The sequence below is a fragment of the Centrocercus urophasianus genome, unplaced genomic scaffold, assembly GCF_019232065.1.
Source record: "Centrocercus urophasianus isolate 14NV4802_14NV808 unplaced genomic scaffold, USGS_Curo_1.0 seq_15, whole genome shotgun sequence".
Taxonomy (NCBI): domain Eukaryota; kingdom Metazoa; phylum Chordata; class Aves; order Galliformes; family Phasianidae; genus Centrocercus; species Centrocercus urophasianus.
The window spans coordinates 19,555,365-19,570,016 of record NW_024884697.1 but is presented as its reverse complement, the minus strand read 5'-3'; the positions used below and the strand labels follow the sequence as shown (position 1 = coordinate 19,570,016).

At 35.5% G+C, this 14,652-nt stretch overlaps 1 protein-coding gene across 2 annotated transcripts in view; it reads right to left on the bottom strand.

The window, feature by feature from the left end:
• The window catches only part of GRM8 (glutamate metabotropic receptor 8), a 319,381-nt gene that overhangs the window by 24,831 nt on the left and 279,898 nt on the right, over positions 1 to 14,652 (bottom strand). For both annotated transcript variants that reach the window (XM_042815837.1, XM_042815838.1), the window contains exon 8: positions 12,297 to 13,232. In XM_042815837.1, the coding sequence (XP_042671771.1) occupies positions 12,297 to 13,232 (936 nt within the window). The remainder of the gene's footprint in view (positions 1 to 12,296; positions 13,233 to 14,652) is intronic.

Here is a 14,652-nt window from a genome sequence, read left to right as displayed (position 1 = left end):
ATTCTCATTCTGCAGATAAAAAGTCTAGCATCATTTTACAAAGCTTTTATTTCACTCATTCATAGGAGATAGAAATTATTTAATTAGCCTTACAGCGTTTTCAAATGTACTAGTACATTCCATCATATGAAAATCACAGCACTTAAAAAATCTCTTTGTATTATCTTTTTTCCAATAATATATATTAAAAAAGTGTATCTAGATCACTTCAGCTTACTGTTACTGTTTTGAAACATAAGAACTTTTTCCAGCAGAGAGATGTAGAAACTACATGAGCCTGTCATGCAGAAGAGACCTGTTCAAGTGCAGTTTTGCCATTTTCTCATATATTCTGGTGATCTTAAGAGAATATAGATATAGTCAAATGCAGAAATGCCTTGCTGTGATACTAGAATATCTGGCTCTGAACCATCTTCTTACAGCAAGTGCAGCTATAGCAATGCCAGCATACATTGCTTCCCTCTAGCCCACAGTCTAGCATGAAACCTGACCAAGTTCTCCACGTACCTCCAAGAAAGCAAAGAGAAAGGCCAAAAAAGCAAACAGTCAACATGATCTGCTTCTTAAATCCCTACCAGGGAGACAGAAGGAAAAACACAACATATTTATATTTCCTACATGAAAAACCTCCTCCATCTTTACAAAGTTCTATTGTGTCAGTGAAACAATGTATGACACCGTCTGAAGACATTACACTTTTAGTACCTTTCCCGGTTTGAATGTTTAGAAAATCAAATCTGTCTACTGTACATTTTTATACTACTTTTTGCTTTCTCAGATTCCTCTGGGAAGGAATGAAAAGACTTATGAGATTGTTTATTGAAAGTACACAAAATAATGAGCTCAAGGTAACACTAAGTCATACTTGAGTATACGAACTTGTATGTTAGAGAAACAAAGAAAAATATGCTGAAAAATTCCAAAATTTCATTTTTTCATAACAGATGAAAATTCTACAAAATTCTAAATTATACATTCCACTTTTAAAAAGCTTCCAACAGTTTGAAAAATAAAAGGAATCTGTAAAAATTAAGGATTCAATGGCAAGTTAACACCTACTGGAGCAGTTACATGTTTCTTGACATCCTTGGCAAAACTCCCATTCACTCGAACTGAACTGTGTCCTTACCTGAATTTTTCAGAAACGGAGCACTAAAAATAAACTAAAACCTGGACAGATTTCAGAATTCTGGGTGTATATGAATGGAAAGAAAGAAAGAATTTTATATAGGCAAGTCAGAAAACTACTGTGCTAAGCCTAAGGGTGAGAGTACAAACTTGACCAACAAAATGTCAGCAACACTGTTAATGAGAGAGAAAGGAAGAGACACTGGGATAACTGTGGCATCTCAGTCTTGAAAGAAAGAACTAAGATTTTGGATATCATGGAAAAAAGTGGCATTGTCCAGAATGACTCTCCTATCTTGGGCAAATTATAAGTTAAGAAAAGGGGAAACTATATAAACAGTAACAAAAAATAAAAGTTGGTAAGGACAAAGGTGATGATGTTAATGGTAATTAGAAAGAGTAATTAAAAATCTCACTGAAAAGGTTAGTACTGAGGGAATAGCAAAAAAAAAATTCCAACTTGGAAATCTGCAAGCTTTAATGGAGATATGTGATTTTTTTAGATTAATAAAATTGTATGCATTGAGATGGTTCAATGAGATAGAAGATGATGAGTTCTGGAGGGTGCTACTTTCAACTGTACCATGCTGCACTGTATGTGTAGTACTTCTACTAAAGCAACATTTTATTAGATAAGCTTTTCAGGAAAACTTATGGTGCAAACAAATCCCTTACAGAGACTGTCTGAAAAGTAGTTTGGAGCTTTGGGAGTGATTTCTGTATCATGCCACATTGGTTTGTCCATGTCTTTTTGATGACTAGATTAGAAGATAGATGCTTTACCTGCTGTGAGCTCTTCTGCTATACCCCACTCAATTACATGTGCTAGCTTAGTATAAAAGACATTTTCATATGTCATGTGTCCCTCAGCTTCAGGTGTACAAGTCTTTTTCTGTATTTGCTATCAAATACTCTCTTTTAAGCAGCTTCCTGCTTCTCTTCTAAACTCCTTCTGACCTTCCTGCCTTCTGTGAAATACTGTGCAGTACCTTTGTGAATGGCATGCACAATACATGTGAATATTTGCTTATACTCTGCATGACTTCAGAGGAGTTATAAAAAGAACAATAAAATCCTGTCGTTTCCTTCTCTTCACACTGCTGCTATTTTTGTTATACTGCAGGACAGAAGAAGACATTTTCTCTATAAAACCAAACTATGATGTGATGACATCAGTTCTATCAGTGATTCTGATAACATCACTTTAATTCTATCCATATGTTTCAAAATGTTAAATTTTGACCCTCTCAACTTAACTGATATGGTTTTCTCAATTGTCATTTTATGCAGTATGACCCTGTAAATGAGAATAAAAAATATGGTGTTTTTTTTTTTTTTTTTTTTTTTTTTTGTTTGTTTGTTTGTTTTTTAATAGAGGAATTAAAGTCTTTGTTTTGCAGAGGTTTGTCATATATTTATTGGCATTAGTGCTTTTAGCTGGTCATTTAAGCTAACTGTTCTTTTTCCATGCAAAAAAGAGCATATAGTTATGCAAAATGGAATACTTATAGACACACATTCACATACGTATTCAGAGTTAATGACCTAATTAATGACGTGTTCCCATAATACCCATAAAGGGGTTGGTTTGGCTTTTTAAGAGTAAGCATAAAGCTCACTAGTACATGTGAAATCAGACTTCCAACAAACACTTTGTAGTTCCTAATATTTCCATGTTTAACAGTTATTGTTCTCTATATTAAATTGTAGTATCTTATTGTATATAACAAATTTGTCACAAATTATAATGGGCTGATCATGAATTAAATTTCTGAGCTGGATCTTGTTTTTATTGGATGGAAAAGATAGTTGTAATTAACTTTCTTGTATCCATAGGTATATTTTCTCTTCATGCTTTTATCATATCATTCTTATTTGAAATGCATACAAATATATATATATTAAAACATACTGAATTCAAATCTTTATTGTGATAAGATTAAAGAAGTTTTTTACACTCTTTTATGTTATCACTATTTTTGCCTTGTCCAAAAGAAACCAGTCCTTCCAATGACCTAACTACCTAAGTGTTTATAAAGTGCAAGTTACATCATTGCTTGAATGGTAGCTGAAACGAATATGATTCTTCTAGACCTCAGAACAGCACTGAACATACTCATGAGGGACTCATCTGCCAGTAACACATTAATATGTTTTGGTCTAAATTTAAGAACACATTTCAATTTGAAATGGACACCTGCATGAGTTTGTTGGAACATATATATGCTTCTGTAAGGATAAGTTCCATTCCAGGCAGCTCAGTATAAAAATTGTTACATATTCCCATCACTTTGAATGCAGAATAAAGAACTGCACAGAATTTTAAACAAGAGGCAGGAGCTGCATTTGTCTCAATACATTTTCTGGGTAAGGTCTCATGATACAACATTTCATATGCATCCCCTGAATGCATTTTTGTTGCAAATGGAGGTCTGTAGTTGGTCGAGCCTTCTGCTTCTAACGAACAGTGGAACTGTCTATGGCTCTACTCAATTTCACAAATGACATCAATTTCAGTGCTTGACCATCACATCACGAAGTAGTTGAGAACATGATTAAATTCTAAGACATATTACCTGCCTTTTCTTTTTATACAAAACAGTGAACTGGATGCTGTCATATGCATAATAATTACACAGAGGATCCCATTTCACAGTTTGACTTGTAGATGAAACACAACTGAACCCCAAAGACTAATCTTTTTCTTACTATAAATGAATACCCAGGACACCTGGAAGGATTTCCTTGTAACTGCATTTGTCAGCAATGATCAGCTTTTTGGCAGTGAAAAAAACACAGGGAAATGACCAACATTTTAATGAGGTGAGCTTGGATATATGGTACTTAAATCATATGTTGGTTTTATTTCTTTCCAAAATCATCACTGTGAGACTTCTATGGTATTTGAGAAACTGCCACGCATAATTTTGGAATATTATCTAAAGTGGATGAAGATGGAGAAGTTATTTAGTTACCTGTGCTCCAAAAAGTTGTTTTTGTTTCTCATTTACAATGAGGAATTTATCACACAAGCCAGCAAGTATCCAAAAAATATATTCAAAAATTTTTTAGCAAGCACTCCATCTTCATACATCACCAACTCTCTGACAATCCCCAGAATAGGGTATGATGAAGATCACAAGCTAATGTAATTTTTTTGGCAGCTCATTTCCTGTGTCCTCCTCTCCCAAAGACCCTAAAGCTACCATCCTTCACTGGGCCAGAAGCAAAACATGTCAGACAAGCTAAACACTGATGTTTTCCGTTTTGTGACAGGTGAATATCTCTTCACTATATGCAGTCAGGTACACTTGTACCATACTGATATTAGAACAGACATGCAGCCATGCAGGAGAAAAGAGTCTACACAACCTTCAGGAACATTCATGAGTGTTCTACTGAACAACTGAAAAGTGCTTACCTTATTAAATAAGTGGCTTAAATGATATTAAACAGGTAAATGAAATTACAACTTAAAGGCTGCGGGCATATCATATAACAACAAAGTTGAGTTTTTTAAATTATACATCGACTAACCATGTACCAAGCCCATCATTCACCAAGTAAAAGAATGTCTCAAAGTCATGCTGAATAACAAGAAAATTTTACAGAGGCTAGAATATTTTAATGTAGATATATTCAATTCTCCATAAGGTTTTGTTGAGTGGGAAGCACAGCCTGAAAGTAACCTTCTACCTAGCTTTCATGTAAAGTAAGGTGGAAAGTCATACCTACATGTTAGGGTCGGGAAGAGAAGAAGGAACTTTTCTTTGCAGTACCTAATAAGAAATCTAGGGATCTAACTGCCCCACAGAGAAAGCTAAAATCTTCATTTACCTTTTGTGCATGAATCTGCAATTTATTTTAAATCTACTTATTCTCAAAAATAAATCTATATTTCATAGGTTAACATATCAAACAATGCAATAAGGAAAGTATGTTGCAATTCATAGAATCGTAGAATCCCTAGATTTGGAAGGGATGTTTAAAGCTTGTGTAGTCCAATTTCCCTGCAATGAAAAGGGACATGCAGAGCTACATCAGGTCACCAAGGGCCTGATCTAGCCTCATCTTGAAAGTCTCTAGGGATGTGGAATCAACAACATCACTGAGCAGTCTGTTAGCGTGCCTCAGCACCCTCACTGAAAAGATTTTTTCCTTACGTCTAATGTAACCCTCCTTAAGCTTGAAACTGTTTTTCCTTTGTTCTATCACAACAGATCCTGATAAAGAGTCTGCTCCCTTCCTTCCTGTAGATCACTTTTAGAAACCAAAAGGATGCTATCAAGTCACCTTGGAGCCTTCTCTCCTCCCGGCTGAACAACAGCAGCTCTCTCAGCCTGTCCTCATAGGAGAAGTGCTCCATCCCTCAGATCATTTTTTGTGGCCCTTCTCTGGATGCGTTCCAGCAGACACATGTCTCTCCTGCACTGAGGACTCCACATCTGGACACAGTACTCCAGGTGAGGCCTCACTAGCACAGAGTAGAGGGCCAGGATCACCTCCCTCGCCCTGCTGGCCCTGCTTTTTTTGATTCAGCCCAGGACATGTTTGGCTTTCTGGGCTGTGAGGGTGCATTACTGGGTCATGTCCAGCTTCCGTCTACCAACAGTCCCAGGTCATTCTCTGCATGGCTTTGCTCCATCCTTTTATCCCCCATCGTGTATTGGTAACACAATTGCTTCAACCCAGGTGCAAGATCTTGCTGCTTAGAAATGTTATGATTTAAGGTTTGGGTTTTTTTTGAAAGCTGAGTCAGGTGCTAACAGCTAATTCTGAACATTTTCACCTTAAGAGGGATCACTATAAAAGTTGTGAAATTAATCAATTTCAAAAGTGCCTTGCTTCCCAAATTCAAGTTCAACTCAAAAGAATACAAAGAAAAATCTGAAAAAACTCTTCTGAATGTTCACAGTGTTCAGAATGTGCCAGTCCACCGCTTTTCCCTATTTTTTTTACAGCTTTTACTTTTTATTCTAGAAGATACTGTCCAGCTTTTCCAAAGAAAAAAAGTTGTGCAATGGAATCCTACAAAATGACTTTCGAAATAAACGAGAATCTATAAATTTAACTGGTGTCTCATTGGAGGTACATTCTGCAGTTTATCCACCCACATCAGAAAAGTAAAAACATACCAGCTCATGGAAGTCTGAATACAAAGAACAGATTTATAGGGCTGCTTTAACTACAAATTTTAAGCCAAATAATTGATCCAGCAATGTTGATGACACTGAATAAATTCACCAGCTGGAAATAAACATGCTGCCTTGGGGATGTGCAAGGAGTGAGGCACTTCTGTTCCACCAGGGAATGGAGCAGAGAAAGAATGGGTAGAAAAGAACAACTCAGTTGTATTGTCACTTACATATTTTTTCCAACATAGTTTTAACACCAGAGCAATAAAGTTCTCATTCCTGATGAGGGCTAGAAAAATCCTAAGGAAATTATCAAGCTTAGAAACAATTTAGATCATGAGATATTTTTGAAAAAAGGAGATTTGTTTGGGAAAAAAAAAAAAAAAAAAAAAAAAGAAAAACATTATGGAAAGCTTCCTCCTTCTTAACACACAATTACACAATTTCCAGTGACAGTGAGGGAGGTTACTGTCCAACAATCTAGTACTTCCAAAACATGCAAAAATTCAAGTATTTATAGTTTTGTAACCAGCTTTCGAGTTCTTCTACAGTCTAATGATTCTGAAAAAAAAAAAAAATAAATCAAAAGTACAGAAATCAGTTTGAAAAATGATAATTTATGGAACATGGAAAGTATTTCAGCTATCTTCTAATTTTGGATTCCATAAAAATAAAAAGTAAAAACCATTCTAAATATCCCTCTGAAGAGATACTTAAGATTCTGGTTTAATCAAATATTAAGCCAAATATTATTCATAAAATTAAATAAATACTAACAAGATAAGTCATCTTTCTTAATTTTTTCTTGTGATGTACACTACCTGCAGAGATAGATGTCTGAGTATGATTGGAATCAAAAGAGAATGCCTTGAGGTGAAGAAAAGGTTCAGTTCAGTCTGCTTCATTAACACAGCCTGAAGCATCATTAAGATGCTTTGTTTTCTTACAGTCACATGAATACATTTAGCAAAGAATTCATAATGTAAGGGAAAAAAAAAAAAGGAAAGAAAAGAAAGGTGGTTTTGTTGAAATGTGGGGGAAGTAAAGCATTTCTACCTGAATTCTTATTAGCAGGGCTTTGTTTTGGGTTTCTTTGTTTGTTTGAATGCTAAAGACTGTATCTGATGGAATACATCTGTAGGCTGATAGAATCACTTCTTCTTCCCACTGGAAACTTGAGAACTGAGTATTTTCCTTCTGAAAACTACTCCAATCGCTTACAAGTCAAATTAATATTAAGATGCTTTTAGCAGAGTGTCTAGCTACTTTTATTGTAATTAATGGCTATATATAAATAGAAGAGCTACTTGGTCAAGAAATCTGGGATGAAAACAGATGGAATGGTAAGATCATGTGGATAATAATTTATGGTAAGACATCTACCTTGCATTATTACTGGTTTTATTTTTGCTGCAGTTACGAAAAGAAAGATCAAAGTTGTCAGAAAAACTCAAAACTGTGGTAAAATTCATCTGCCTTATTAGATTGCACCTTGCAATTTCTTCCATGGGGCATGGAAGAAGGAAATCTTTCAGCATTTTCTATGGTCCTCTTTTTGTAGTAGAGAGTACAATCTGTTTTACTTTGCAGTATGGGAAAAAAACACTCATCTTCTCATTTAAAACAGAATATTTCCAGGTTAATATAACAAATGATGCCTGTATTATTTCTGAATGAGCGTGATTAATCTACCTGTCAATTCTTGAAGAAGGAAAATAAAATAGCTTTGTTTATAAAATATAAACGTACTTTACAGAGACATTAATCCTCAGTGGGTTTTTTGTTTGTTTGTTTGTTTTGTGTGTGTGTGTGTAGTCTGCTGCTGTAACTTCATTTTACCCAGAGGTTCAAACATCTCTTTTAATCACTCAGCTGATTTCACTCTTTTTTTGCAGCATTCCAGTCATGACATTTTAGACATCTCTGTTCCAGATGATCCCAGTACTTAAGTGTCTTGCTGCTCATAGATGCAGTTGGAAGCTTAAACTGACAGCATGCTTCTCACAGAACTTCGTTTTTTTTAGTAGTACATCTCACTAACTTTTATGCAAGTGTTAGGAAAATAGTGCTTTATGACAGGTTTTTTTTTTTTTTCTCTTTTTTTTTCTCTTTTTTTTTTTCATTTAGTTCAGTGATGCACTGGAATAATTTAACTGTTGATAGTGGATTCTTTTCTTAACAACAGCAGCTGTCAAAATGGTCTGATCGTGAACAAACAAAATAGCAAATGAAAAAAATCACACAGGACATAAAGGGACATAAAGTCAATGCTTATATAGTTCATATAGTTCTCTGTAGAACATCCACAGAAATAACCTAAAATGTCATGCTTAATCACATACGCTTTTTTTTTGTTCTTCTACTTGAGAACAAGGACAAAAAATAAACAAGGAGATCCATAAAAGCCACCAAACTTGGAGTGTGAAGTTTATTTTGTTTTTTTTTTTTTTAATCTTTCATTGATTATTATTTAGTCTTTTTCTCAATTTTGTATTCGTTTTAAGCATATGTAAATTTACATAACTTATGCATAGAAATGGTATATGTTGGAAAGTGCTACTAAAAACATTACCAGTGTCAAGTCTATAAATCAATATTCTTACTTAGTCTTCTCAAGTTATACCAGCTTTTTAGCATGTTTTCCCTCAAGGATGTGTCACACCATGCATATTCAGATATTTAATATACTAACCAGCAATGAGAGATATTTTCCCCAACCCATGTAACATAACCGAGACCTGAGCAAGACCATAGAATCATAGACTGGTTTGGGTTGAAAGACAAAGCAGTCTGTCTGAGGAAAAATACTTATGATGTTTATTTACATCTTCTTCAACACGCATGTCTGTTGTCTGACAGACACCAACAGTCATAGTCTGGCTTAGACTCTTTTACATTCCACCCAGAGTCTTTGCGCAATGTTACATTTGGGGAGCAATGATTCAATAACCACTAAATATAAAGATAACCTTTCCATAATCATTTATGAATTTTGGATCCAGACACCCGTGTTTACCATTTAGTTATTGTTTATTTTCATTTATTACTGGAAATATCCTGACAGTGAAATAAAAATGATTCTCAAAGCATTCTACTTAATCTGTGTTCATAGCATAGTTTGTTAATATGAAATCTTTTTCCACATATGCATAATGATTTCTCCTACTGTTTAAAGTTCTACTAATATTTAAGAAAACAGAAGTGCTTGAAAAACATTCTGGAGAAATTTTGCCTACCCTATTCCAAAAGTAGTAAGTTTAAACTCAAAAGCACAATTAAATGCTATTCTGAAATACACCTGGCTTGTAACGAATGCTACATTAAATTTCATTACAGTCAACATTTCAAAAAAGGAACCATTGTTATGAAAAGTATGCGAAGTTCCTCAACTTATTGCCCATTCTCTCCAAACAAATTTAACCCATTAAAAAATAGATTTTAAAATCAATGGCAAAGTGCGTAAGCATGAAAAACAATGTCTGCTTTTTTATTTAATTGCTTCAGTCTTCAAAAAAGATCATAAAATCTTTGAATCAATTAGATTAGAAAAGGCCTTCAAGATTAACAATATAAAAAACCTCAAATAAGACGTTCAATAATTTATTAGTTTGGTTTAAAAATGCTTCTCTAGGTGCTGTATAATACTGAGAAACCTCTATCCAGGCATTGCTTGGGTCCCAACACATGAAAGACATAGAGCTCTTGGAGTGGGTCCAGAAAACACCACAAAGATATCAGAGCGCTCCAGAGCTGGAGCAACTCTCCTATGACGAAAGACTGAGGGAGCTGGGCTTTTTCAGCCTGGAAAAGAGAAGGCTCTGCTGAGACATCAACGCAGCCTCTCAGTAATTAAATGGTGTTTAAAAACAGGAGGGAGACTGACTTTTTACAAGGGTAGATGGTGACAGGACAAGGGGAAACAGTTTTGATCTAAAAGAGGAGAAATTTAAATTAGATGTTAGAAGGAAATTCTTTACTCACTGGACAGTGAGGCACTGGCATAGGCTGCTCAAAGAAGCTGTGGATGCCCCATCCCTGGAGGCACTCAAGATCAGGTGGGATGGGGCCTTAGGCAGGCTGATCCAGTCATTGGCAACCTGCCCACAGCAAGGAGTCTGGAACTTCATGATATTTAAGATCCCTTCCAAGTTGGAGTATACTCTGACAATATATGTACGTGTGCACTAGGCTACTACCTTTTTTCCTCTTCAAATAAACCATTAACTGTATGAAGGCACGAGCTATTATGATTATGTCTGTAATATTCTGTGTCTAAATATGTTTTTATTTGCAGCCAAAAATAGAAACACTGTGAAAATAATTATTTGAATTACAAGACTACTGCATTAGCATATTAATTTGCTTTTCTTCTTCCTGAAAGTTATCTGAAGAATAAGAAATCATTTTTAAAGGAGACAAGTAAGAAGTGAAATTTAGCTGTGTGATTTAGTATAATTTATGCATTTAGTCTTGGGTTTCACATGACAAATGCAAAAGAGGTATTCATCAATCCCATCTACAGATGTCAAAACCAAAATCATCCTTTACTACAAGCTAAGATGAAACAATGGTGTAAATCAGACCTCATTGCCCAGTTTCCAGCCAAGTAATATTTTCTGTGTTTCAATACTCAGAAATGCATTTGTACTGTTATAGGTACTTACCATAAAACTTACTAGACCAAGCTGTTAAAACAAATGTGCTACAAAGTCTTTTTCTGACTTAAAACTGAGCACACCCACAGAAATTCAGAATTTAAATACAATGCACCTGAATCTGTTTTCTTATATCAAAGAGACCTTTTTAAATCTGTGGTGTATCTATAATATGTCATTATCTTATTACTCATTTATTCTGATTTAATACAAATAGCCGTGGAAATCAAGCCTTATCCAATTCAGTAAGCCTGCTTACTTGAATTTTTAGTGTGGAAACTGTTTTTTTCTGCCACACACTTTTCACCAGACAGTTTATCCATGTGAATTAACAGACTTTTTTTTAAAACACATATGGATCTATTTTTTTATTCTACAAGCAAGAGTGTAACCTGAACCAGGAACATGTTAAACTTTTGAGCAATTAGAAGTGTGTACATGCTAACTTTTCCAACTGAATTAATTAAATTCAATACATGTATTTAAAAACATTATAAAAATCACCTGGTAAAAGGGAAAAGAATTTGTGTAAAGGAGTAAAGACTTTATTTTCTTATTTTATGATTTTTCCAAATCTTACAGATTTGCAGTTTTGAAGGATGTTGCTATTATTGCTCTTTCCTGCCTAACTCATTCTCTTCATCACTATCAGATGACTAAAACTCACACAATTTATATTTATCCCTGTCTTCCCATTAGAACAGAGAGAGGGAGAGTTAAATTATATGATTGGTATGGTCTCAGCATGACTGATACCAGGAAAGAACTGTGCCAACTGAAAAAGGAATAACATATAACCAAGCGTGCAATGTTGAACTTCTCATTAAAACATCAGGAAAAAGTTTTCCCTCTGAGACAATAATAAGTGCCTTAAGTGATTTCACCTATGCTTCATTCACTCCTCCTATCTAATTTAAATTATATGTGTCAATCAGAGGGAATAGTAATTGTTTTCATTTTGTCCAGGCATTCTTCTTTATTATTTTTGACAAATGTACATTGATCTTCTCGGACTTTTGAAACATAGCTGGTGCTATCAGATCTGTGGATTATAAAGATTTATAGTGCTTCATGTAACAGGCTGGAGCATCAGAGAAGGGCAGTAACTGAGCATCAACAGAAACAGTCATTTAAAGTAAGGATATAGCAAGAAAATACCAACATTATTATCCACAGTCACATTCAGTATGTTGTGTTGAAATGCAGGAAACCTACCATTTGAATCACATACTTTATTTTCTATGAATCCTGAGACTCTGTTCATAATTAGCACTGAGAATTACTAAATCTTCAGAGCGAAAATGTTGCAGTTTTACAAGTATTGCAAGACAAAAAAAAAAAAAAAATACAGTATTTGATTTGTAAATTCACCACTTACCTTCTCTGCCGACTGGGCCGTACCAAAAAAGATTGGAATAAAAGCTAACCAAATTATGCAGGTTGTGTACATAGTAAATCCAATGGGTTTTGCTTCATTGAAGGTCTCTGGAACCCCTCTTGTTTTAATAGCATAAACAGTACACGTGACCATCAAGAGAATACTGTATCCAAGGGAACAAATGAGAGACAGATCTGAAATGTCACATTTGAGAACTCCCCTGGCATTTTCTGGTTCAAGAGTCCTCTGCTCTCCATAATCTACTATGGTGTGTGGTGGATCAATAGCAAACCAGATGAAGACTCCAATAAGCTGCAAGGATATGAGACTGAAAGTGATCACCAGCTGGGAAGCCGGACTAATAAATTTGGGAGCTGTGACTGATTTCTTACCCTGTTCAAATATTCTGTGAATTCTATTTGTTTTGGTAAGCAAGGCAGCATAGCTGAAACACATGCCGAGTCCTAGGAAGATCCTCCGAAATGAGCAGATCACTGTATCAGGAGTGGCAATCATTAAAAAAGTAATGGAATAACAGAGAAAAATCCCAGTCAAGAGCACATAACTGAGCTCCCGTCCAGAGGCCCTAACAATCGGAGTATCGTTGTACCGGACAAAGGTCACGATGACAAAGGTGGTGGCAATTATCCCAAGGATAGCTATGAAGACGGGCACAATGGCCCATGGGGAATGCCACTCCAGTTTGATTATGGGGATAAGCTGGCAATCTGTACGGTTGGCATTCGGTCTCTTATTGATGGGGCACAGTTCACAATTGAATTCATCCACCTGGTAGTGGTACCCTTCGCAGCGTTCACAGTGCCAGCAGCAGGGCACCCCCTTCACGGTTTTCTTTCTTTCCCCAGCTTTACAGGGTAGGCTGCAGACAGATGCCGGATGAGTGTGCTCTCTATTAGCCCACTGCATGTCTTCTACCTGCGGGTATAAAAAATTAATGAGCCTTCTATTTACTCCCATTTATAATATCCTAATCCTGGCCACACGTTCGTCATAAATCACTACATGCTGACAGTTCAAATGCAGTTTACCATAATAAGAAACCTATTTCTTCCCCATGTATTGACTTTATGAAAGTGTTAAATGATTGTGTCCAATAAATCATTCATGCCACTGGCTTGATGAGTGTCATTAGTTTCTATTTACCTCTTTACTGCTGACCAAATTGACATCTGTAAGGATATTTATTGACTCATGGCTGCTTTAAAAGCAAAAAACCCTGTACACAGCGCTTTAAAACTTAATCATATGCAAATATAAGTACCACTAGTTCTCAAACATTTAATTACAAAATGAGGCTACGTGAGTTTCAAGTAAGTTCTTGGCACAATGAAGAAAAAGACTGAAATCTCCTTGCATCAGTTTTGTCAGAACAAAAAGTGTCAGAAAAAAACATCAATATATAGGAAATGTAATGCCATGTCTTCCACGAAAGTTGGTATTTCACACTTTTTTTACTTCCTGAGTTTGAAAATTCACAAAGGAGTTTTGTTTTCATTTCTAGAAGACAAAAATGAGTATATGCTGCTTTCCGAATGATAATGGAAAAAGATGTCATGACTACACTTTAGTTCTCCTGATTTAAAAATTCCAAGATTCTTTTTGTAGTATAAAGCAGATGCACACAGAGCAGTTTTTCTTTGGAAGTCCCAGATTTCTCACAGCAGAGCATTAACAAAATAAATGTGCTTTTTTTTTTTTTTCATGCACTTGTCTAATTTTCGTGCATAATCCCCACATAATTTTTTTCCCCACTCTGGCTTAAAATTATCACTCAAGTTAGTCCCAGCAACTCTTAGCCCACCCTTAGTAACAGTGTGTTCTGCAGGAGGTCACACCGAGTGATCCAGAAAGGTTTGCAAATAATTTCTTATAGGCACTAGATTTGCTCTGCCATGCTCCCATTCTCCATCTTTTATTCCTTTGTTAGGTAGTAGGCGCTCAAACATGAAGGACTCACTTTCTTCTTGTCTACTAAGTACTTAGCACTTTCATTCAATTTAGAGGTTTCATTTATAAGTGAAACAGCAATAAGAACACTTCACGTGTCAGGAGTGTTTACAGCTCCTTCTGGAGGAGGACAGAATGGGGACAGCTTTCCAAGAGGGATAATTTTGGCCTTAAAGGTTTATTTTTCCAGTCATTTTTCAACAGATTTGAGAGAAAACCACAATGTAGCATGTCCAGCCTTCTTTTCCTTCCTTTGAGTACCATGTCACTGAACTACACAGGCTGAATACAAGAGAAGCATGCAGACTGGCTCTTTGTCTCCTTTGTCCCTTCTTCTGCACAGTGCAGGACTTGGCTGCCATTTGACACGCAAAAGGGCAAACAAGTG